This window comes from Rhinoderma darwinii, chromosome 2 (assembly GCF_050947455.1).
Source record: "Rhinoderma darwinii isolate aRhiDar2 chromosome 2, aRhiDar2.hap1, whole genome shotgun sequence".
NCBI classification, from domain to species: Eukaryota; Metazoa; Chordata; class Amphibia; order Anura; family Rhinodermatidae; genus Rhinoderma; species Rhinoderma darwinii.
In genome coordinates, this window is record NC_134688.1 from 321,141,892 (window position 1) to 321,157,107 (window position 15,216).

Consider the following 15,216-nt stretch of genomic DNA (forward strand, 5'->3'; position numbering starts at 1 on the left):
AGGGCTTTTAACCCAATGTTGCAATGCTGCAATTTTGGGAACTAGCTCCATCTAGTGACCAAAAATGGGTAGTATTATAAATTAGAAAAAATTTATAATATTTCCTGTCTCTTGAAAAAAATAAAAAAAATTTGAACAATGTTTAATCACCCACACACTAAATGTTTAATTTTTAAAAAAAAAACATGTTTTTCTGGCAACACATTCCCTTTAATGACCAAGCTATGTTTTACGTTTTTGAATCGTCGCATTCCAAGAGCTATAACCTCTTTATTTTTGCGTCGACATAGCTGTATAAGGTCTTGTTTTTTGCGGGACAAGTTGTATTTTTTAATAGCACCATTTTGGGGGACATATTATTTATTGATTAACTTTTATTAACTTTTTTTGGGGGGGAATAGAAAAAAATCTGAAATTTCGCCACTCTTTTTTGCGTCCTAAATCAGCGCCGTTTACCGTGTAGTATAAATAACACAATAAGTTTATTCAGCGGGTTGTTACGATTGCAACGATACCAAATTTGTATCGTTTTTGTATGTTTTACTACTTTTACACAGTAAAAACGCTTTTTTTTCAAAATTATTTGTTTTTGTGTCTCCATATTTGAAGAGCCGTAACGTTTTAATTTTTTCGCCGACTCAGTTGTATGAGGACTTTTTTTTTTGCGGGAAGACTTGTAGTTTTTATTGGTACCATTTTGGAGTAGATGTGACTTTTTGATCACTTTTTAATCACATTTTTTTAAAGTCAGGATTCACAGAAAACAGCAATTTTTCAGTCGTTTTTAACTTCATGTTTTACGACGTTCACCGTGCGGGTTAAGTAATGTAATAGATTTATATTCGGGGTCGTTACGGACGCGGCGATACCAAATATGTGTAACTTTTTAACTTTACTTTGTTTTTTTTAATAGTAAAGCAGTTTGTAAGGGGAAAAAGTGAGTTTTTCATTTTTTTTCACATTTTTATTAACTTTATTAAACTTTTTTTTTTTACTTTTTTACTAGTCCCACTAGGGGACTTCACTATGCGATCTTCCGATCGCTATTATAATACACTGCAATACTTCTGTATTGCAGTGTATTATGCCTGTCCGTTTAAAACGGACAGGCATCTGTTAGGTCATGCCTGCGGAATGATCTAGCAGGCATTCATTGCTGGCAGATCTGGGGGCCTTTATTAGGCCCCCGGCTGCCATTAGAGACACAGACACTCGGGGTTCTTATTGCCGGGTGTCGGTGGGAGAGAGAGGGAGCTCCCTCCCTCTCTCCAAAACCACTCAGATGCGGTGCTCGCTATTGAGCACCGCATCTGAGGGGTTAAACGGGTGAGATCGATACTGATATCGATCTCACACGGCAGAGCAGGGACGCTCCCAGCCCTCGGCTGCCTCTAGCAGCTGAGGGCTGGGAGATTTGACAGCTCCCTGCTCTGTTTACTTATTCCGATGCCGCGACGTAAAAAGTCTATGGCATCGGAATAAGGCCCGTTAGTGACCGACGTAGAAACACGATGGGCCGGTCACTAACGGGTTAAGCACCAATTAGCACTGTACACTATATATATTAGAAATGATAAATGACTGTCAATGAAAAGTTGAATATTTTGTATGTTGGTATTAATAGGTACATGTATCAACAGTTTCTTACCTATTATTAATTTTTTATACAATGTTTTATGGAAATTTGTATTAATCATCTGAACCCAGGAAATGGGTATTTATATGTGCACTTTTCACATGTGTTATGCTTGAGAAAGGCCCCATGGAGTTGGGCTGAAACGTTGCATGTGGTGAATAAATCCACTTTTTTCACTATTAAGGTGTGCTGTCTCGTATTTTGAAAGGATCTACTAGATATATATATATATATATATATATATATATATATATATATACACATATACATACATGCACACATTTTTTTGGGGGGAAACATATGTATTGGGGCTATTTCCCCTGATGTTTTAAGATCTTAGTGACGCCCATGGCTACTAGTACTAGAACATTGGGTCACTTAGGAGACCCAGTGATGCAGCTGAATCTGCCATGAGAAGTTTGGGGGGCCCAAGAAGAACCTTTGCATCGGGGCCCATGAGCCTTTAGCTACGCCCCTGACCAGCACATACCAAAACATACCACCGGCCACACGGGACAGAGAGACACTGCTCGAAATTCGGAACTGTCCCGCTGAATCCGGGACGTTTGGGAGGTATGGCTCAACCGTATGCAAAGCAAATAAAAATGGGTAATTGTATACCTATACGGTTGCATGTCTGCAAATTATTGAATTAAAAAACTTAAAAACAGGTATATGTTACCTTAACCCCTTCCCGACATTTGTCGCAAGTATACAACATGGAAAGCCAGTGCTTCCCGCAAAATGTCGTATACTTACGACAAATGCATGGCACCGGCTCAGAAACTGAGTCAGTGCCATCATCCCCGGATGTCAGCTGTATCTGACAGCTGACATCCTGCTGTAATGGCGGGGACCGAAGTTAGCTTAGATTCCCGCCATTAACCCCTTAATTGCAGCCGTCAAAAGCGATGGCTACATTTAAGGTGTTTGCAGCTCATCGACACCCCAGCAATGAAATCGCCGGGGTGTCAGTGGTTGCAATGGCAACCGGAGGCCTAATACTGGCCACCTGGTGTGCCTAGCACGGAAAACTTCCAGCCCCCGCCCGGAGGCGGGCATGAAAGGCTTCCGTAGCCGCCGGCAAGATGGCACCGACTCGGCAGATGAGCCGGCGTCATCAGCGGTGGATATCAGCTGTATGTTACAGCTGACATCCACCTGTAATGGGAAGAACCCGAGCTAGCTCCGATCTCTGCCATTAACCCCTCAGATGCAGCGATTGGATGCGATCGCTGCATCTTTGTGGTTGCTAGCAGATCGGCAGCTGTGCCCTGCAATCGCACGACTGCCGACTGCTATTATGACACCAGGAGACCTAACAATGGCCTCCTGTTTGCTATTACAGAAGCCGATTAGGAGGCGAAACCTAATCGGCTTGCTGTCAGTGAATGACTGACAGATATAATACATTGCACTACGTAGGTAGTGCAATGTATTAGAAAAAACAATCTGACAGTTGGAGCTTCAAGTCCTCTAGTGGGACTAAAGTAAAGTGTAAAAAAAAGTGAAAAAAAATGTGAAAGAAAGTTGTAAAAAATATAATAACAATTTTAAGTAATAAAATAACACACAATCACCCTTTTTCACTTATCAAGTCCTTTATTATTGAAAAACATAAATAAACCATACATATTTGGTATCGCCGCGACCCTACGGCCTAAACTATAAAAATATTATGTTATTTATTCCACGCGGTGAACGGCGTAAAAAAAACGTACAAAAATTGAAATTAAAAGTGATCATAAAATCGCATGTATCCAAAAATGGTGCCTATAAAAACTATAGCTCGTCTCACAAAAAACAAGCCCTCATACAGCTTCGTCAACGAAAAAATTAAAAAGTTATGGTTCTCACAACATGGCGACAGAAAAAATACAAATATAATGGTGGTTTCTCTTGGCTCAAATACCCACAAAATCTCTCTCAGACCGGAGCAGGCAAAACTAAATTGGGTATGATCCAACAAATACCCTAAATAGCATATATAAAGTACAGTGAAGTTTACCGCTCAGACGGCACTGGTAACAGTCCAATATCATTCAGTATAGACACTCTCTCCCAGAAAAATGCAGTGGACAGTCCGCAATCCAATGAGGGTGTGGATGGTAATTCTTATCCTTGTAGTTCCACCAAGCTCCTTATCGTCTCCCTCCACATTCAAAGAACTCCTGGTAGGAAAAGGATCTTATGTCTCTAATAGATGGAAAAAGGAAGACACATAGTGCAACACCCTCTGAAAAAGATTGCTCCACGCCAAGTTTAATCCATACTCACAGAAGTAACAAGAAATAAAAGCATCAAGGTAAGTAAAAATCTTTAAAATTTCTAGGCGGCACGCCAAACACTCTCGCCCGACCCTGGGTTTCGCCCTTCCGGCTTCCTCTGGGGCCTTTTTCCATCTATTAGAGACATAAGATCCTTTTCCTACCAGGAGTTCTTTGAATGTGGAGGGAGACGATAAGGAGCTTGGTGGAACTACAAGGATAAGAATTACCATCCACACCCTCATTGGATTGCGGACTGTCCACTGCATTTTTCTGGGAGAGAGTGTCTATACTGAATGATATTGGACTGTTACCAGTGCCGTCTGAGCGGTAAACTTCACTGTACTTTATATATGACAGAAAAAATACATTCTTTTTACAAAAGTAATTTTATTGTGCAAAAAGTTGTAAAACATTAAAAAGTGCTATAAATTTGGTACCGCCGGAATCGTACGGACCCGCAGAATAAAGTTAACATGTAATTTATAATGCATGGTGAACGCTGTATAAAAAACCCCTAAGAAAATCTATGCCAGAATTGCAGTTTTTTGGTCACCTTGCCTCTCAAAATATAGGATAAAAAGTGATCAAAAAGTCGCATGTACCCCAAAATGGTACCAATAATAACTACAGCTCGTCCCGCAAAAAGCAGCCGTCATACCTTTACGTCTATGAAAAAATAAAATGAGTTAAGGCTTCCATAAGTCAGGAAACAAAAAATATGCAGTTGTGCAGAACAGAGGGGAACATTTCGTCTGTTTCAAGTAGAGATTCATCGGGGCACTAAAATTAGGGAACCGAGAAGGGGGGGCCCAAACATATCTGCTAGAAGCGAGGGTGCCCGTATTATACCAGGACAATACTTCCTAGGAAAATTCCCCAAACTGCAAAGGTGCGGAGTGTGGACCAAAAGGGGGATAAGTAAAGACACCGTTTATCAGTGCGACACCGGCCTGTGCAGAAAGGATTGCTTCACAGCGTAACACACATCTATGGATTATTTTATTGTTTACCCCATTATTATACCCCCTGACTATGCCCCTGATGTACTCTGCCCAGCTTACATATGCCCCACATTATAAACTGAAACAAAAGTAAAACTCCAAACAAAACTACCACCAAGCAAAATCCACGCTCCAAAAGCCAAATGGCGCTCCCACCCAGTTGAGCCCTACAGTGTGCCCAAGCAGCAGTTTACTTCCACATATATGGCACCGCCATACCCGGGAGAACCCTTTTAACAATTTTTGGGGTGTGTGTCTCCAGTGGCATAAGCTGGGCACGACATACTTGCCACTGAATTGGCAATTCTGGGGAAAAATGTTAATTTTTACTTTGCACCATACGCAGCGCATTTATTTATGGAAAAGACATGTGGGGTGAAAATGTTCAGTGAACCCCTTAGTAAATGCTTTGAGGGGTGTAGTTTCTAAAATGGGGTCACTTCTGGGGGCTTTCTTTTATTATTTCCCATCTGAGCCTCTGAAATTGTGAACCAATTCTGTGTAAATCGCCAAATTAGGCCTCAATTTCACATTGTACTCTTTCACTCCTGAGCCCTGTCAAATGTCCAGGCAAAAGATTAGGGCCCCATGTAGAGTGATTCTATAACCGGGAAATACAGCATAATAATTAGAGAGCTGTCTTGTTATGGTTGCACAAGCTGGGCACCACATATTGGCATATCGATTGAAAAATCCAATTTTTACTCTGCAATATCGAGTGCACACTAATTTATGCAAAACACCTGTGGGGTTAACATTCTCACTACACCCCTAGGTGAATACCTTGAGGGGTGTAGTTTCCAAAATGGGGGTCACTTTTGGGGGTTTTCCACTGTTTTAGTCCCACAGGGGTTTTGCAAATGCTACATAGCGACCAGAAACCAATCCAGCAAAATCTGTAGTCCGAAGGCCAAATGGCACTTCTTTCCTTCTGAGCCCTGCCGTGTGCCAAAAAAATTAGTTTATAACCATATATGGGGTATTGCCATACTCGGGAGAAATTGCTTAACAAATGTTCGGGTTCTTTTTCTGCTTTATTTTTTGAGAAAATTAAAAATTTTGCACTAAAGCTACGTCTTATTGGAAATTAAATGTCATTTTTATTTTCACTGCCCAATTCAAATAAAATCTATGAAACAGATGTGGGGTCAAAATGCACACTATACCCCTTAGATTAATTACTCAAGGGGTGTAGTATGACAAAAGGAGTCCCCTTTGGCTAGTTTCCACTGTACTGGTACCTTAGGGGCTTTGCAAACGCGACATGTTGTCAAGAAACCACTCCAGCAAAATCTGTGCTCCAAAAGCCAAATGCCGCTCCTTCTCTTCTGAGCCCTGCTGTAACAGCAGTTTATGACCACATATGGGGTATTGCCGTACTCGGGAGAAGTTGCTTTACAAATGTTGGGGTTCTTTTTTACCTTTATTTGTTGAGAAAATGAATTTTTTTTAGCTAAAGCTACATCTTATTGAAGAAAAAGGATTGTTTTTATTTTACTGCCAAATTCTAATAAATTCTATGAAACACCTGTGGGGTCAAAATGATCACTACACCCATAGATTAATTCTTCAAGGGGTGTAGTTTCCAAAATGGGGTCACTTTTTGGGCGTTTTCATTGTCCCCTCAGGGGCTCTGCAAATGTGACCTGGCCTCCGCAAACCATTCCTGCTAAATTTGAGCTCCAAAAGCCAAATTGTGCCCTTTCCCTTCTCAGCCCTGCCGTGTGTGCAAACAGACGTTTATTACCACATGTGGGGTAATATTTTACTCGGGAGAAATTGCTTTACAAATTTTGCAGTGCTTTTTCTCATTTAGTCCTTGTGGAAATGAGAAAAAATTAGCTAAACCTACATTTTCTTTGAAAGAATGTAGATTTTCATTTTCACAGCCTACTTTCAATAATTTCTGCAAAAAACTTGCAGCGTCAAAATGCTGACTACACCCCTAGATAATTTCCTCAAGAGGTGTATTTTCCAAAATGGGGCCACTTGTGGGGGGTGTCCACTGTTTTAGTACCTCAGGGGCTTTGCAAATGCGACATGGCCTCCAAAAACCATTCCTGCTAAATTTGAGCTCCAAAAGCCAAATGGCGTTCTTTACATTCTAAGCCCTGCTGTGTGTCCAAACAGCCATTTATGACCACATGTGGGGTATTGTTTTACTCGGGAGAAATTGCTCTACAAATGTTGTGGTGCTCTTTCTGCTTTAGTCCTTTTGGAAATTAAAAACAATTAGCTAAACCTACATTTTATTTGAAAGAATGTCGTTTTTCATTTTCATGGCATACTCCCAAAAATTTCTGCAAAAAAACTGTCCGGTCAAAATGCTTACTGTATCCCTAAATTAATTCCTCAAGGGGTGTAGTTTCCCAAATGGGGTAACTTTTGCGGGGTTTCCACTGTTTTTGTACCACAAGAGCTCTTCAAAGCTGACATGGTGCCTAAAATATATTCCAATAGAAAGGAGTTTCCAAAATCCACTAGGTGCTCCTTTACTTCTGAGGCCTGTGTTTCAGTCCATAAACACACTAGAACCACATGTGGGATATTTCCTAAAACTGCAGAACCTGGGCAATAAATATTGAGTTGCATTTCTCTGGTAAAACTTTGTGTTACAAAAAAAATGGATTAAAAATGAATTTCTGCAATAACAAAAAATGAAATTTGTAAATTTCACCTCTAGATTGGTTTAATTCCTGTGAAACGTCTAAAGGGTTAAGAAACTTTCTAAATGCTTTTTTGAATACTTTGAGGGGTGGAGTTTTTAAAATGGGATGACTTTTTGGAGGTTTCTAATATATAAGGGCCTAAAAGCCACTTCACAACTGAACTGGCCCCTGTAAAAATAGCCTTTTGACATTTTCTTGAAAATGTGAGAAATTGCTTCTAAAGTTCTAAGCCACGTAACGTCCTAGAAAAATAAAAAGATGTTCAAAAAACGATGCCAATCTAAAGTAGACATGTGGGGGATGTTAATTAGTGACTATTATGTGTGGTATAACTGCTTGTCTTACAAGCAGATACATTTAAATTGAGAAAAATGCTAATTTTGCCAGTAACATAAAGTCCAATGTGTCACGAGAAAACAATCTGAGAATCGCTTGGATAGGTGAAAGCATTCCGAAGTTATTACCGCATAAACTGAAACATGTCAGATTTGAAAAATGAGGCTCTGCCAGGAAGGTCAAAAGTGGCCAAAGAGGGAATGGGTTAAAGAGAACCTGTCACTAGCTCCTACAAAGTGAGTTAATAGACATAATTGCTGCTCCGCCTGAGTCCAGCGGTGTTTGTTCCTTACTTCTGCGTCCCCCCGTTGCTGAGATATTGCACCCTCTTTATTTATTAAACAATATGTAAATAGTGATAGCTCCGCCCATTGAGAATCGCTTCCGGCAAAATAGAGAAAATAAAAGCTTAGAATTACCCGCAGTTATGGTGGCGCGAACCTCTGATGTCCTGCAGCCTGGCCTCCTGGGAGGACGTTTCATTCCAAGTTACTGCTGCAATCAATCACAGGCTGCAGCGTTCGCATGGGATGCAAAGTCAACCCTGGAGACTGGGCTTCAGGACATCAGAGGGATGCATTGCCATAACTACAGGTAAGTATAAGCTTTTTTTTTTTCAGCCTGCTATTTTCCACCTCAAAAACTCCAGCACAATTTGGTGTGGTTTTTCAGACGGAATTCCCTGCGGGGTCCAGAGCAGATATGTTGTGTACTGTTTCACAGCGTATCCGCCCTTTGTGAACATAGCCCAAAACTGCACCCTATGACACAGCCCAGAAATTAACAGGGCAAAAATATACCTTAAAGTTGTTTCTGTAACTAAAAAAAAAGGTTTACTATGTAAAAGTTGAAGTACTGCTATGTCGGTTTTCCTAGCGTCTCACTGCACAACATAGCCCAAAAGCAGTAGAAAAATGCCTTATATAATTTATTCTTCAGTTGTGCCTGTTCATGGTTAAATTAGCTCGGTGTTCTTTGAGATGCGGAGATCTACTGGAATAATATGCCTCTGAAAATCTACCTGAAAATTTACCTCGGGAGGTCACTAGCTATACTAATAAAACACACGTGTAGCGTCCCACATTATTGGTGGCATCAGGATTCCCCAATAAACAATGGCATCAGACTGTCCTTGTTAACAAAGCGATCAGGTAACCCCATTAATAATACCACCATTAAAGTACTGCCTTTAATAGCTCTATTACAGTGCCTTTATTAACAGTTCAATGAGGGTGCCCCATTAATAGTACTGTCAGAAAGTCCACATTAAAATCGATGTCCACAGTCCCCCAATAACAGTGATAGTCACAGGATCTCCATCAAAAAAATATTTTGAGGGGTGGCACATTTCAGCACGCTGCCTTGGCAGCATCATAGCTCATCTCCTAACTGCCTACATGAACGTTAGTGCCATGCTCCAGACTGAATTACTCATAGCATTGAACTAATCTACTCTGCACTTGTCTGCAATTTAATGGTAGATTGTGATTAACAGTTGTGACTTCTAATTAAGCTGCATGGCAGACAAACTGTTCTATAACACTCCTTTATCTCCTCTTACCTCTGTAGCATTTTTATGCAAGATTGGTTTATTAAAAATTGGTCGAACGCTAAGTTTTGGTTTTACTGAAGCTAGCCATACAGATTGGGTAAATGTCAACCGAATTTGCATTTTTGGTAGGAACAGCCGACAATCTAACATATATGGGAGATATAATTGCCCCAAAGCAGTTGGGGCAATTATATCAATTAATGTATACAAATCGAGCATAGCATCTATAATATAATCACAAAAAAGTATTATTTGGAAAGTGACTAAGGCTAGTTTCAGACAACCTTGAAGGCTATGTACACCTTCAAAAGCTTTTTATTTTTTAAATAAAGAGGTCAATCAGTGTGTTCTGTGCAACTTTATAATTAGTTCGGGTTCGATGACAGCGGGTCCTGCGTGTCTCTGACATGCAGGAACCACTTGTAATGGATCACATCTAAGTTATGAACTTAGATGTGATCGTTAACAGCTTGATCCTGCATGTTATAGAGGCGCAGGACCCGATGACACTGAACCTGTCAGCCCCACGGACCTGACCGGTACAGGATTCAGCGTAAGATTCAACTGCTCTATATGCAGAATACAAAGAAGCGGTATCTCAAAAAGTAGAATGAATTTTGAATAATAACTAATTATAAAGTTGCACAAAACACACAGATTGACCTTTTTATATAAAAAAAACTGCTTTCAAAGGTGTACATAGCATTTAATGTGGCCAAATTTTAACATCCATGTTATGGCCGAAATACCCGAACACTCCACCGTTCTACCAAACCAAACCTGAACTTGGATCACCATCAAAACCCCATAGTGATCTAAGTTAGTTTCATTAGAACTGCGTGCGGTTCCCATTATACAGATGTTAAAATGCATCCATCTACATATCAAAAGATCAGTATTTATATATCTTACTCTTACCTGCAATCTGGTTCCCTTGCAAGTACAGATGCTGAAGGCTGGTACTAACTGGTGGTATACGATGTAGTTGGTTATAAGATAGGTCTAGTTCCACCAGGCTGCTAGTATTGAATGTGGTTCCGGGCAACCCATCACTGGTAAGTCTGTTATGTGAGATTCGAACATATTGTAGTTTTCGGTAAGCTTTGAAGTAATCAGTTGGCACAGAGCTCAGTTGATTGTACTCTAAATATATCTGCTCAAGAGAGTCTGGAAGGGAATCCGGTAGTTTACGGAGCTGATTGCTGCTAAGGTCCAAGTGCAATAAAGACTTCAGACCTCTCATTGAGTGCCCCACTTCTTGAATCTGGTTTTCATGAAGATACAAAGCAGTTAGATTCTCCAATCCCTCCAAGGCATTAGCGGGAACTCGGTTTATCTGATTTGAGGACAGGTGTAGTTCACGGATTGAGCGAGGCAGACCACTAGGAATGCGGGTCAAATTATTGTTTTGCATATAAAGTCTCTCCAACTCCCGAAGCTTGGAGAAAATCTTTCTGCCAACTTTATCACTTAAAATCTGGTTCCCATGCAGAGCCAGCCACACTAGTCCAGTGGCATTGTCAAAAGCACCATCTGGAATAGCAGTAATCTGGTTGTCCTGGAAATAGGCATATTTAACGCGAGATGGAACATAGGGTAAATATTTCAGATTGCGTCCATCACAATACATAGCAGTGGGAAAACTTGGAGGGCACTCGCACTCCTGGGGACAGTCACTGACAGATGGCCTTGGGGGATCAGGATCATAATCATAGGAGGGACCGTAGCTGTACTGTTGACTGTGCAAATAAGAAATCCACCAATGGGAATCATATTCGTAATATTGTGACCATGAGACATCAAAGTGGGAGACCAAAAGAATGATAGCAAGAAACTTCATTATAGAAACCTTGGGGAAGAAAAGTAAAAAGCTTTACCTGACAAAGAGGTTTATCTTTAAATATTTAAGAATGTAAATTAATGTAATGAGACTGTACAGTGCATTTAACAGCAAGACATATAATTCCTGTTGAAACTTTTTAAAATTTTGAATGTAAAAAAGAGAAGTTTAAGTTGACCAATGAGATCAGTACGATCAGAATGAGTGTGCATGTTTAAAGAATAGACTTTTGAAGTTAGAAATACATATTTAAAGTTTATATTGTAGTTTAGGTAAATTAAGTAACATGAGTTAGCCAATATTTCATAGTTTATAATGTTTTATTATGAATAACGTGTTTATATGAACATGAGCAACTTTTGCTGATTTACTGCAAATTTAAAAACCTAACTTATCTTACAATTTGAAATATAATTGTGATTTTCATAATTTATAACTAGATCCCTTATAATGAATAGATAAGCATTTAATCCCTGAATCTCCGAATTTTTAAACAATTAATATATGGTTTGCAGTTTAACATAATAATTCAATTATAAACAAATATATAATAATGTATTTACCTTATGTCCCCTTCCTGTATTTTCAGTCCAGTTTCCTCAAAGGTTGTGTGGCAAGCTGAGATTTCAGGTGTGTTTCAGAGTTTACGTCTAAGTACTGCTTTATACTGTATGCTATTAATAGAGTATAGTAGTGCAAGTGAGTCCAACAAAATGAAGTGTCTTTCTCAGGTCACCAAGCAATTTCTTCTCTTCCTTTCTGTATACCCCTTGTCTCCCCTCCACACTTTTATTTGCTCAGTAAAAAGAAAATACTTTCCCCTCTCACTAAGCTGTACACTTTTTTTTCTTCCTCTTTTCCCCTGTCACACTCTGTCTCCTTTCTGATGAGCTCCTTCCTCTATGAGGTGTTTATGGAAATTGAGACCTGGGATAAAAATGGAAGTTTTCCTCCGTCTCCTGCCAATTACAACCTTCACTTGTAACTTCTGCGTGGCCCCTCCTTGTCTCCTGTCCTTAACTGTGCTGCCAGAGTTATTCTCATGCAATAAGGCCTCTTTAAATGTCTGCATGCCATAGTGAGTTTATATTTCTTAGTCCGTAGCAAAGACTTGCAGTCATGAGAAAAACAAAGTATACCGTCTTTGAATTCTATGGTTTGATCAGGACATAATAAAAAAAAAAGCCTGGTCCCTAGAATGTCTTACAATTAGGTAAATACAATCTCAGATGACAACCTCACATGACAAATTACACCGTATCATTATTTATTTAACAAAAACTTTGTCAAAATGGAAAAAGCCATGGTTGAAAAATTAAGTATAACCCTACAGCTTCTTTTTTTCAAACCAGTGCGGGAGCACTGTAATTTTATTCATGTTTACAATATTCTTTAAATACATTACAATAGCATAAAAATGCTCTCAAATATCTCTTCTAAACCCACATCCCCAGAAGGAAAAAAAAAACAAAAAGAGAGAAAGGAAGAAGAAGAAAAAAAAAAAAATAAATAAAATAAGACCATAATTACACTATACATGGCAAAACATATCAGTTATTTCCAGACTCAGAATCTGAGTCCATCAGGAGTAACCATCTAGACTATTTTCTAACAGTTTGTTGAAAATGTATTATTCCACTATCCGCTAAACACACTTCATAGGTATAGCATTGATTCACTTTGGTAATTACCATCTGAATAGTCATATTTTTTATCTCCTTTGCAGTTTGAGGATATTAATGATCTTGCAGCAATTAAGATCTGATTAGCTATCCATCTGCACTCTAAAGGAATACTTTCAAAAAATATATTCAAAAAACCTTATTGCTTCTATAAGAATTAAGAGGGTAAGTAGCAGCTAGGTGAGGCTAATCAAATGCCCTTGATTAATTGGTCATCAGCAAGTGTGACCACCTGTCACGTTGGGTACGTGGACCCACTTGACTGTACCGCCTTGACGGTATGGCAGCTGGCCAACAGGACACAGGTCACAGTCTATAGTTTGTATAGGTGTACCTGTAGTAGCTCAGACAGTAGCAAGACAGGCTCGGTTGGGACTTAGGCAGCAGGTAGGCACCAGGCGTGGTGTAGCAGGAAAGGTGTAGTACTCAGCGCAGCACGACTCCAACTCAATACAGCACTTGACCAGGATAGCACGGGATACAGGTTACAGGTAGCAGGAATGGAAACACTGGGAACTGGAAAACACTTAGGAGACCATTTGCATAGACAGACTAGGGTAACGACAACAAAGCTCAGGCAAGGCAGGAAGGAGCTGGGCCCCTCTTATAGTCCAGGGTGCTTATGGGCTAATTTGGCACTTTAAGTAAGGTGTGCACGCTGGCCCTTTAAGAGCGGGCACGAGCGTGTGCGCGCACCCTATGGGAACTAGCCAGGAGAAGTGGAAGTGAGCCCTGGCGTCTTCTGAGGAGGAGATAGGGACCAGCGCTTACAGATCCATGACTGCTGCAGTCAGGAGGGGAGTGAGCCCGACGGCCCGCGGCCATGGGCATGACAGTATCCCCCCTGTTACGCCCCCTCCTCTTGGGGCGAGAGAGAAACTTCTTCAGAAGGTAGGAGCATTGAGGTTCTCCTCTGGCTCCCAGGACCTCTCTTCAGGACCAAACCCCCTCCAATCCACCAAATAAAAGGTTCTTTCACCCACTCTCTTGGTGTCCAGGATCTCCTTAACCTCAAAAGTATCTGATGAACCGCTGGGAGCCACTGCAGGACTAGGAATCTTGGAGTAGCGGTTCAGCACCACAAGTTTCAGAGGGGAGACATGGAAGGAGTTGGGGATCTTGAGGGTAGGAGGCAGCCGAAGCTTGTAGGAGACAGGGTTGATTTGTTGCAAAATCTCGAAGGGTCCGAGGAACCTGGGAGCAAACTTGTACGATGGGACCCTCAGCTGGATATTCTTAGAATACAGCCAGACTTTAGGTCCTGGAAGAAACTGGGGAGGCTCTCGTCTTCTTGTGTCTGCCTTTCTTTTCATGCGGTCGACCGGCACCAGATTAGAAGATCGGATCTGCTGCCAGATTTGTAGAAAGTCCCTGAATGTAGAGTCAGCTGCAGGTACCTGGGACATAGTGGAAACAGCGTGAGGTATTTGTGGGTGCTGGCCGTAGACAAGGAAGAATGGGCTGGAGGCAGTGGACTCACTAGTGTGTTTGTTGTAGGAGAACTCAGCCCAAGGAAACAGCTGCACCCAGTCATCATGCTGCCTGGAGATAAAGTGTTGTAAATAGTTCTCCATAATCTGATTTATTCTCTCAATTTGACCATTGGACTGGGGATGGTAGGTTGCGGAAAAGTCCAACTTCACACCGAGGAGTCCACAGAGGGCTCTCCAGAACTTTGATGAGAACTGAACCCCCCCTCCCCCGATCCGACACATTATGCAAAGCAAGCTGTGCAGACGGAAGATGTGTTGGAAGAAGAGATTGGCCAGTCGGGAAGCAGAAGGTGGGCTGGTCAGTGGAACAAAATGATCCATCCTCGGGAATCAGTCCACCACCACCCAGACCATACTGCATCCAGCAGATGGAGGCAGGTCCGTGACAAAGTCCATAGCAATATGCGGCCAGGGGGCATCGGCAAAGGCAATGGATGGAGCAGGCCAGCTGGTCTGGAGTGGGCAACTTTATTCGCTGCGCACACCGTGCAGGAGACAAAGTATGTGATGTCTTTGGGCAGCGTGGGTCACCAGAACTGATGAGCAATCAGGTCTCGGTTCTTACGGGCACCCGCGTGACCTGCCAATTTGGAACTGTGTCCCCAGCGGAGGATTCTTCTTCTGTCTGCCAGACGCACAAAAGTCCTCCCCGGGGTTAATGTCTCTAACTTGCAGAGGGTTAACTGGGATGATGCAGGGTGGATCAATGATATTCTGTGGAGACTCCATAGTGTTCT

At 41.2% G+C, this 15,216-nt stretch overlaps 1 protein-coding gene across 1 annotated transcript in view; it reads right to left on the reverse strand.

The window, feature by feature from the left end:
* Positions 1 to 11,304, reverse strand: part of FMOD (fibromodulin) — a 36,624-nt gene extending 25,320 nt beyond the window's left edge. The window contains exon 1 of the mRNA XM_075850647.1: positions 10,383 to 11,304. Within this exon, the coding sequence (XP_075706762.1) occupies positions 10,383 to 11,304 (922 nt within the window). The remainder of the gene's footprint in view (positions 1 to 10,382) is intronic.
* Positions 11,305 to 15,216: the final 3,912 nt, after the last annotated feature.